This window comes from Triticum dicoccoides, chromosome 6B, assembly GCF_002162155.2.
Source record: "Triticum dicoccoides isolate Atlit2015 ecotype Zavitan chromosome 6B, WEW_v2.0, whole genome shotgun sequence".
Taxonomy (NCBI): domain Eukaryota; kingdom Viridiplantae; phylum Streptophyta; class Magnoliopsida; order Poales; family Poaceae; genus Triticum; species Triticum dicoccoides.
The window spans coordinates 689684234-689695518 of NC_041391.1; the positions used below are offsets into that span (position 1 = coordinate 689684234).

Here is an 11285-nt window from a genome sequence, read left to right on the forward strand (position 1 = left end):
CATTAGCAAAGCAAAGGTGGAAGTAATGTTCCTCCTTCCCACACCTTTTGCACACTCCTGAATGTGTATTGATCTTGTTGGTTTTCCCCTCCAATGGATATTTCCCTTGACTTAGGGAAAGTTCATGAGAACAAATGGACCCTTAGTGCCCTTTGACTTTCCTTTAAAGAGTCAATATTCATGAAGTGGCATCTTAATAGGCACATGAAGGAAGGATAGCGAAAAAAGGGGGTATATTCCTTTCCACATTACAACATGAAAAATTATAATCAAGAATAAAAATATATATTTTTGGTAGTGTTACAGATGTGCAACATGACTGGACTTTATTTCAAACATATGTAAGTATGAAAGCTTATTACATGGCGCTCCACTAAACACTATGTAATAAAATGATATCATGCACACTGCTATAATGCTCATCATCATATTGCCCTGAGCTTAATTTGTGCACCATGCATGGGGCGCAACATTTTCTGGTTATGCGGCACATGAGAATACGTCGGGGCAAGGTCGAACTCGAAGTGTTGAAGGATCATGCACAAAACCATCTTAGCCTCAAGCAGCGCAAAATTCTGACCGATGCAAATCCGTGGACCCCAACCAAATGGGAGGAAGGCACCAGGATCCTTGGATGCCCTCGCAATCCCATCAGCAAACCTTTCTGGCTTGAACTCATGCACATCGCTTCCCCATATGTCGGGGTCATGGTGGATAAGTAGCACGGACAGCTCGATGATCACACCTGCGGGGTAGGTGATGCTTCCAATCTCTATCTCCTTGTATGTTTTTCGCATGAATGCAACGACCGGCGGGTAAAGACGGAGAACCTCGTAAAGAATCATGGTCACCTACAAGTAGAGTGGTAAATTTTAAAACTCTAGTTGCCATCAGTTTGGCATTAGTATTGCAATATCAAAATCTACTCACGGTTTTGAGCTTGCTAAAGCCGTCATACTCGGGCGTGTTCTTCGCAAATAGGCCAAGGACCTCCTCCCTTGCACGGTCCTGCCACTCAGGGTGCATGGCCAGTATGATCATTGTCCAAGTGAGCAGTACCGATGTCGTCTCCGACCCTGCAAAGTAGAACAATTTGCATTCCTCTATCACTTCTTCAATTGTCATTCCTAGGATGGGTTGACCCTTGTCGTCTGTTTCCTTCATGTTTGACTCAAGCATTAAGCCAAGTAAATCATCTTTGGTGCTTTCTCCTTGTTGCATAGCTTGCATTCTTTTTTCAACTAGACCTCGTAGAATGGATTCAATCTCGTTATTAGTCCGATGCATCAATCTGTTCTTCTTTGTAGGCAAGGACCTGCAAGTTTCCTATGGATATCAGTACATATATATGAATTGGGTATGCTAAATGAGTACGCACATTTACAAAATATGGATTCACTGCTAAATCAGGAAAACAATGCGGTCGGCTTAAGTGTTAGGGAGGTACTCACATGATTAAGTGTTAGGGAGGTACTCACATGTAACCAGGAATGAAGATCTTCTTAACTTCTGCCACAATGCGGTCGGCTTGCTCAGACTGCAGCTCGAAAATCCTTCTTCCTTCGAGGTAGCTGCTGCCGAACGCGGTGCGTGAGATGACATCTCCAGTGAGGGTCTGAAACTCCGGGCAAACATCCACCTCACACCAACCGTCAGAACCAAGGGACTGAGTCCATCTGCTCACAAGCTCTTCACAGCATGCAGAGAATGCTGGCATCATGAGCTGGAAATTGAGGGAGCCATGCGTGATCTTCAGTAACGAACTTACTCATGGTAGTAGTAGTAAAAGTAAAACTATTCAATTGAAACTAATACTAGCTTGCTAGTACAGTAGTCTGGTAAAGAAATGCTGTAATAGTAAATAAATTACACTTACCTTGAGCTTCTCGACATGGAACGCCGGGTTGAGGATCCTCCGATGCTTGACCCACTTCTCGCCCTCGTAGACCGCGACGCCGCCGGCGAGGAGCCTGGTCAGCGTCGGGAACTGGAGCTTCTCGAAGTGGCCGAACTTGTTGGACATCACCTCCCGCGTGACGCCGGGGTCGGCGATGGTCACCTTGGGGACGGGGCCGAACCAGGAGACGCACGTCTTGCCGTGCTCCCGGACGGTGTTGCAGAGGTACGGCGCGACGTGGGCGCGTATGTCATGGCACCGCAGCGGCAGCGCCCTGGACGACGCCTCCTTGCCCTGCCGCCCGTAGTCTCCGAGGTCGCCGACGGGGAAGCGGTATGGCGTCCCGCGGAGGCCCTGCGCGCGCAGCGCCCGCTGGAGCCGCCGCGGCCGCCACCACGTGTAGTCAATCAGCCGCTTGACTTGCCAGAGAAGCGCCAGGCCCAGGAGGCTCCATAGCACCGTGGCTGGGGGGCTCACCAGCAGTCCAAGAACCATTGCTCTGTTTCTCGAGCCAAAAATGGAGGAAGAGATCGAGGATAGATGAGAGTGAACTGTGTACTTGATGAGTGGGTGAGGGGTTTGGCGACGGAATATATAGAAGGCAGTCCCACAGAATTCCAATGGTGCCCATTTGTCTAAGGATTCTTGCACCTGCTTGTGGACAGTTGGTCAACCATTGGTCCGTTGCTCCCAAGGAACTTGGTGGAGAAGAAACAGATCTGGTTGGGCAGATTATGGACGGTGACGCGGCAGGCCTCCATGTGGGCGCTGTTTCCTCTCTGCTTCCTGTTGCTTGGCTTGAGCTCAGACTTTTCTGTGGGGAGGTTGGATGTAGTACTGCCTTAAAATATTTTACAGATTTTGGACGTAGTGCTGAACAACGCACGATTGGTTCATTTGTAACACTAAAGAACCAAACATGACATTTTGAGCCAAACTTGAACATTTTGAAATGGGTGAGTTTGGGTATGTCCCTAGAATATGGAGTACAAAACACACATTTGCAATGTGAACTAACTAGAATGGATCATGGAAATAACAATGCATGTGAGGATGTGCCATGACGCATTATTGCTATAGGCGGTATAGTCGGATAATCTATGTAGCTTGTACATTATTTTGTTTACACACACACACACAGAGAGAGAGAGAGAGAGATAGAGAGGCCATAGAACAATGCCTTTTTCATAGTTTGGTTTCCAATCGATGGTGCCTCCATTGGTGGTGCTAGACAAGGATGGCTAGAGGAGCGAAACACAAATTTCTAGGGGGAAATAACTCTATACCTTTTAATTTAACACCCTCCCCTACCCAAAATATATTTTCTTGACAAAAAAATTGTACAAGTTTTAGAGTGGTTGGGCTTTTTTAGAACCGTTCGTTGATGTCGATCTAACGGCAGACAAATACGAAGTACTGGGTAGTACTCCGATGAAAGTACGCGAAAGTACTAAAACGAGTGGGGCCAGTACTCGTGACAAGGTGGGGACGCGTTTTAATCTAGGGGCAGTTTAGTCCTAGGAAAATTTGCACGCGTCGCCCCTCTCGTCGAATGCATAACCGCCGCCATGGTGATTCACATTCCACAATTACTCATCGGCGGTCATCTCCTCCCTCTCCTCCAAGTCCACCTCAGTCATCTCCTCCTTCTTGCCGCTGCAACTTCGCTCCACTCAGGCAACCCCCCACCCACCCCCACCCCCTCTTACACGGCAGATCGAGCTCATGGCCGGCGACGAGAACACCGACTTCGTGCAGATCACCGGCGGCGACCAGGTCAAGTTGGCCAGGTTGAGGGAGATCCGTTCTTGGTTTGACAACACAAGGCAGATGAACTGGACGGCAATGGCCACTCTCAAGAATATGACGAAGAAGGAGAGGGCAAAGCTTTGCCCCCCGCCCGCACAACCGATTGACAAGATCGAGATCCTCCTCTGGGCGATGGAGCAGGCCAATTCGTCCAGCGAGTGGACCAGGCGGAGGTGGTGGGCGTTTAGATCCAGGGTAGAGCATCCACTGGATCAGGAACCCACCGTGCACGAGGTGCCGTTGCAGATTGTGCAGCCTCCAACCGAGTCACCGGAGACTCCGAAGCGCAAGATGAGGAGGACAGTGGTCGCGACCTCGCTTCCCCGCCGTTCTCCACGCTTCCCTCGCCGCTCTCCTCGTCTGAACGGCGGCGGTAGCTATGTTTAGAGTAAGCTTCCCCACTCCTCATCTTCCTACTGCTCGTGCTTACATCGTGGTGATACTGATCGTAATAGCTCAGAGAGGGAATGCTAGATGGCATTTTAATCTCAATGAATTGCATGAATATTTGAGTACATGGATTTGGAGGATGGATTATGATGTATGTGAACCCTAGGCATCATATGAACCCTAGGAAAAATTAGTAATGTTCTAGTGGTAGACACTGAAATATTTCGGTACACACCGGTAGGCACTGAAATATTTCGGAACTGCCCTAGGCAAAATTTGTAATGTTGTAGTGGTGGACACTGAAATATTTCGGTACACACCGGTAGGCACTGAAATATTTCGGTACTGCCCTAGGCAAAATTTGTAATGTTGTAGTGGTAGACACTGAAATATTTCGGTACACACCGGTAGGCACTGAAATATTTTGTTACTACAATTTCAGTACACACCGATGCACACTGAATTATTTCAGTACTGCAGTTTCAGTACACACTGAAATATTTCAGTACTGCAAATTCTATACAAAGTTGGCATTTTGTCATTTATGTGTGAATCAATCCATGCATCATATGGCATAACTTTGTACATGAGTTTGGGTCAATTTCATGTCTATTTATTGTTAAAATTATTGTCATGCCATGAAACACAAGACAAGTCACTGGCCCAAGCTTGCAAAGATGACATATCAATGTTGCTGATATGCACGTTTTCACCAAGTCTTGTGTCTGAATTAAAACTGAGCATTTTTTTCTTGATGGTATCCATGGATCTAGAACTCCTATGAATTTGCTCATGTTGGATGTTTTATTCTCCATCATTTGTACTAGCATTCCGTGCGATTAGATGCCATGACAAGACCCCTGGCATATTTATTTTCTTGCCTCCAACATCACATGTGTGTTTTGCAGGAAAAAACCTGGAGTTCACCAGGCTGGCTGAAGTTGTGAGGCTGGGAGGCTGATGGTGCTGCTACTGGCTGATCCTTCTTCTTTCAGTTTTTGTTCGTCATTTATCAAGGCGTTGGACCAGGGCTACTTCCCTATGTGTTGTTAATGTATTAAGTAGTTCCTTCGAATTTGTAGTATTAGTTAGTTTGAATGTGAAAGTACCTTAATTTTTGGAACGAAATGTTGCTATGTAGGACCAAGGGTTTCATACCTTAATCTTTGGATAATTAATTATGTGAACTGTTAGATGTGGCGCACAACGAAACGCCTCTACCATTGATACTATAGTTCAATATGTCAGTCCAATTAGAGACCAGCCACTACCATATAGAACAGTTAGCATTTCATACTACAACCTGGCACGTACAAAACATCACACAGTGGAAGCACATCCCTAAGCACCTTGCATTGTACAAGGTCTTAGAGACCAGCCTCTACCATATATAACAGTTACCATGTCACACTACAGCATATAAAACATCACACAGTGGAATAATCATAGCTAGTAGAGCATTAGGTACCAGTTAATAATAGTTGCAATCCAGCACAAGCAATAGTACCTAGATATGAGTAGATATAGGTACGGTAATATACGACAAGTACTCGCAAACAAGAGCTGACATAACAAGTTCATTTCAAATTGATACATGGCCCACCCCAGTTCTAAATGAGGTGGATGGTGATCATCATCCTCAAGTCATGGCGACGAGTGTTCGCAACAGTGAGTAGGATGGCCTGTCCTACCCGAAGATTCTTGGCACGAAGGAACTTCTTCCACCCTGCCCTCCTCAAGACAGTGCGACCGTCCGTGTCCACTGCATAGGCACAGCTGGTGATGGAGCCCGTTCTGGTAAGGCGTAGTCCAGCAGCCATGCCTTCTTCGCCTGGGTCGATGCCATAGCTATCAAGTAACCTCTTAGGTAATTTCTGAAAACAGTTGACATGATATATGATCATGTCACGTGCAATTATCAACAAAGCATACACTTCAAGACACATATATCATTGGATTCAACACTGAGCATATATATCATCACATCACTACACTATACGCCAAGCATCAAATTACTACAGTAATTAGGCATATCATTAGATTACTCCGTACACTAAGCATATCATCGCATATTACTACACTACATGCATGTCATAAAATTCTTCACTAAATGAATTCTAAACTTGGCCTCTCATCACAGTACTACAACATGCATATCATATGAAGTACTACACTAACTAAGCATGCATATCATGTAATTACCACACTAAGTAACATACCATGATATGTCGTTTAACATTTGTCCTTGTGAGGCGGGTCACGAATGGCTTCCCTAGGTAGTCTTCACGTAGCGGAAGCATGTCCCAGAGGTTGCCGATTTCCTCGTCGCCCAGGCTGAGTCCTTGGGCATACAGGTATTGAACAAGTGGGTTCTCATCATCATCTGAATCAGCACCATCTTCGTCCTCGTGAACTTCATCCTCACTATCCGGAATGGAATTTAGATAGATAACAGAAATCCTGGGCCTATCTCTTCTGAAGGAGAAGCTGATCAATTCACCCCCAGTAAGACGCATGCGGGCGATGAAACGATCCCAATCATCTCCTCCTATCTGGGTTATCTTTCGCCCCTTCTCGACCTGCATAGTGTATGGGCCCCCAAGAGCGTCGAAGGTCACGGTGTCTATGACGAGCTCATTGAATGCCAATCTCACATTGCATGGTATGATCTGTGTAAGATAAAAACAAATAGCAGACACAATACATTTGTGCAAATAGCAAAAAAAAAGAATGTACTGTCAGAAGGTTCATATAAATTATTATCGCTGCAACAACAAAAGAAGGCTGGAAGTAGATACCGAACAACGTGGCAGTAGAAAGGCTGGTCCGGCACCGTGAGTTGCAGCGTCCACATTGTGCTTCCTCCATTCTACACAGAACATGTTGAACTCTAAGTTGAATTGTACATAGTACAATACAAAGATCATACATATAATAAATCATAGTGATAACCTATACTGGCAATGGCCAATCAATCTATTTCCTATCATCTATGTAATAAAGCAATGACAATGACAATGGCAATGCCCGGTTCATCTAAACCTGGGAATAGTTGGGCATCGAAACTTAAACCAGTCCAATCCACGGCACACATCAAAACCAAACCAGTCCAGATATTTTCATTTAGAATCTAGACCAAACCGAACTATACATGCGCGTCATCCAACCCAGTCCAAACCGTTTTCAACTTCCAAAGGTTCAAACTGTGGACAAAGCCATATGCGAGGGCACATCATGAATCTAGATCAGACATGGCGTCAAAGCTCGAGAGAGCCGACGAGCTCCGGCCGGCAACTGTGGCTCTTGGATTTGAAGCAGTAGTAGGTGCTAGTGGCGGCTCAAACTAATTGATTGATTTGGTCTCAAACCATATAAACCAAATCAAGATCCAATCCAAAAACTAAGTTTCAGTCCAAACCAATTGGCTCAGATCCGCCTCCGTAGGGAGACGCGTTTGGGGAAGGGAAGAAGAGTGGAGATCTGACGTACTTGCCGTAGTTGGCGGCGGCCGCGCACCGGCAGCGAAGAGAGGGGTCGTCGGCAGATGGCGGCGGAGGCGGCGGCGCTCGTCGAGAAGGGGAGAAAGAAAGATGTGGAGTGGTCGAGACAGGGAGAAAGAAAAATGTGGTACATGTGGTGGCTCGGTTGTGTGGATGACAAGGGGACCCACTTGTGAGACCGATAGCAATTGATGGCAAACCGTAGGAGGTGCACGACCGCGTGCACGACCGCCACGTCCCCACGTGGAACCGGGACGGCCGGGTGGGTGTGTCAAGTCAAATCAGCACCCGCGGCTTCTCGGTAACTCCAAGAGGCAGGAGCAGTGCCTTTCTTCCCCAAATCGGGTAGAAAACCCTCGTCCTCTCCCGAACCATACCACCCTCTCTTCCTTCCTCACCACCTCACCACCCTCTCCTCCTTCGTCACCACCCTCCTCCCTTCCTACGCCTCCCTCCTCCTGTCTTCGACCGACGATGAAGCGCGGGCGTGAAGATGTGGCGGACGAGCCGGAGGCAACCATCGGAGCAGAGCAGTCTGCTGCCATGGCTGCAGCCGTGGGTGGAGCGGCTGAGTCTGCCGTAGCGGCGGTAGCTGGCGGTGCAGCGACCGTTGTGCCTGCTCCCGCTGCCATCGCAGCCGTCGAGGCACCCGTCGGCGAGCACAAGGTCGGGGAAGATCTGGAGGAGGAGGAGATGAGAAGGCGTAAGCGCAAGGTGTATGACAAAATCGAAGAGCTCATGGAGGAGAACGCCATAAAGGAGTTCGACCTAGATAGCAGGAAGGGCAGCGACTTCGACGAGGATGCCATCGACGAGCTATCTGAGGTAGTACTCTGTTTTTTGCTCAGTTTTTTTCATGACATTGGGGTTTTTCTTGCTAACTAGATGAGCATCAATTTCACTTGGGCGTTCTAGTTGTACGTATGTAGGATTGTAGGGATCTAGCATAGATCTTCATGTTGGATGTGGATTTTTAAATCTGATTCACATTCTGATTCTAGCAGATACTCTGGTTTTTTTTTCATGGCATTGGGGTTAGTCTTGTTAACTAGATGAGCATAAGTTTCACAAGGGATACATTAATGAAAGAAGTGGGCTAATGAACCCAAATACAAGAAAATGTTCATGGCAGGGATACATTAATGAAAAAGTGCGTTAAACAATGGATATATGGCAGGATTCTCCATTGGCTTCCCCAGGACAGTGACTAAATGCTGCAGTTCCTGATTCATTATAGTTTATGTACATGAATCAATTTGCACACATGTTCATAGATGATTAGTTTGCACACATGTTCATAGATGATCCATTTGCAAATTCTATACAGATTTCCATTTTGCAAAGGAAGTGATCGCTCCCTTAATAATTATGGGCTGACATTACATATCCACTGGATACCAAAAAATCAAAACATCTCATCTACCCAATTTTCCACAGTATTTTATTTAGATGATCACAGCCACATCTCTCATCAATATGAGCAGTGTGACACCCCATAGCTCCTTTTACAATTTCCTTCTGAAAGTTATCAGGGTCTAACAATGTTGGAGAAGTAGTATTGCCGCTGTCAGAAATAATAATTGTTTCTTCATTCCAGTAGATAGAACAAACCCCCCTTGTGTGAAACATGGAGGAGTACAATGAAGCCATTTTTCTGATTCCAATAAGAATTACACCTGTAACAAGTATCAAATATCATTAAACCAAGCCACTTCATGTAGTCTTTCATGTGTTAGTTATGTACTACTTGTGCACTAATCTATAAATGCAACTATTCCACCGTCCATAATTGTGCATGTCAATTTATTTGGCTCAATTATGTATGTGCACATACGCCTTATTTCTAGCAAATAGATAGTTGCCATGTTTCACATGTGTACTTTCAAAACATTGTAATTAAAGTCAATGTACCATAATATATCACCTGAGTTGTTCTATGTGTACTAATTCACTAATTGACAGGAGGATGACGACGACGTGGACTACAGCATGGACAGCAGGCACAGCAAGAGACGGTACACCCTGAGGCATCTGATTGCAGGGAAGATCAAGTACCATTTCTTTGGCAAGATTGGGTGCCCTTTCTGTTGCAAGGTGATCGGTGGCGGCATAGATGGCATGATCCAGCATGCCTTCAACACTGGCAATGGACATGGCAAGAATCGTAGTGCCAGTACTCTGGCTAAACATGCTGCCTACGCACGCTTCCTTGAGATTGTCAAAGTCAATGAGCCGTACAACATGCATTGAAGAAGGGAAAGAAGTGATGTGCTGCTAGAGTGCTGATGCTGCCCCAGGACCGCCGTGTCCTCTTATGTTATCTATGTTTCTTTGTTGTTGGAGTCTAAAACTGATGTCCTATGGTGTGTCTGAACCTATGCTGAGCGGTGGTTGATCTGCCGTTTATGTTAAGAATTTGCTGCTACTCTGGTTTAGTGTTCCTAGTTGTTAATAATATTTTGGTGATGCATGTTTAAGCCTTGTGCAATGCTAGATGCTTAGGGTGGTGCTTAGAAAAATAAACAGGGTTTTTCTGATGCACCGGTGCATATTTGTACAGGAGAGACGCCTAGTTATGCGTCTACCCTGTACAAATAAGCACCTGTGCTTAAGAAAAGCCTGGTTTATTTCTATAAGCAACTCCCCTAAGCACCTTGCATTGTACAAGGCCATACCAACTCAAGTATCGTACGATGGTCTATGTTATGGTTGCTGTGTTATTCTGCCGTATGGTGATGCATGCTAGGAACTCTAATAATATGACTATGGTAGTTATAGCTTGGCATGACTATGTTTAGTGTAAAACTCAGCATGTTCCTGCCATATCTATGAGCAGTTACAACTGAACTATGCATTAATTTTTGACAAAATTAAAGCATGCAAATGATTGCCAATTCCACCTATTGCCAAATCAAGCTTTGTACTGATGATGCATTAGATATTGCAATAAGTAGAGGATGCTCATGATTGCCAAAAGTACCTATTTCCACTTTCTGATAAGAACTCAACGTGTATCAAATGATGCTAAAAGTAGAGCATGGGCATGAGAATGTATCAATGCATTAGATATTGCAATAAGTAGAGGATGCTCATGATTGCTAAAAGCACCTATTTCCACTTTCTGATAAGAAAAACAAAACGTGTATCAAATGATGCTAAAAGTAGAGCATGAGCATGAGCATGTATCAATTAATGATCAATTGATGCTACCTATTTGTGTTTGAATGGGCTCAATAAAGCTGGTGCTGGTTTTATGCTCTCTGTGTGACCGTGATGGTAACGAAGACACTTGGTTAGCTATGGTCTTGCTGTCACATTTATGTTTTAGTTCTTTAAGACTCTTTGTTTTTGCTGTTTGCTCGGGATCGACTGGCTTTCTCGGGCGTCCACGTGCTCTCTTCCTTTTGGGGGAGTTGGGTGCACCATTTTCGGGGGAGTTGGGTGCACCGGTATCCTTTTGGGAGTTGGATGTGTCAGGTTCATTCGAACCATCAGGATTGTTGACTAATTGTACATCCTCTTCTGAAGCATCAGGTAGAACTGCTTGCTGGGCATCGTACACTTCTTTCTGTTTAAGAGAGAGTGCTGCGTTAGTTCTAATCATGAGACTTATGAAATAAATAATATATTCTTGATGTAGCGCTAACCGTTATGGGGAACTTATATGATTCGAGACGAAGCGCATTGCA

The 11285-nt window shown here is 45.4% G+C and overlaps 1 protein-coding gene across 1 annotated transcript; it reads right to left on the minus strand.

The window, feature by feature from the left end:
- Window positions 1-263: 263 nt before the first annotated feature.
- LOC119325878 (cytochrome P450 72A15-like) lies at window positions 264-2443 on the minus strand. Its single transcript, XM_037599597.1, has 4 exons — window positions 1877-2443; window positions 1479-1723; window positions 931-1315; window positions 264-851 (listed from the first exon to the last, which is right to left on the minus strand). The coding sequence occupies exons 1-4, from the start codon at window positions 2390-2392 to the stop codon at window positions 426-428; spliced, it is 1572 nt and encodes a 523-aa protein (XP_037455494.1). The 5' UTR covers window positions 2393-2443; the 3' UTR covers window positions 264-425.
- Window positions 2444-11285: the final 8842 nt, after the last annotated feature.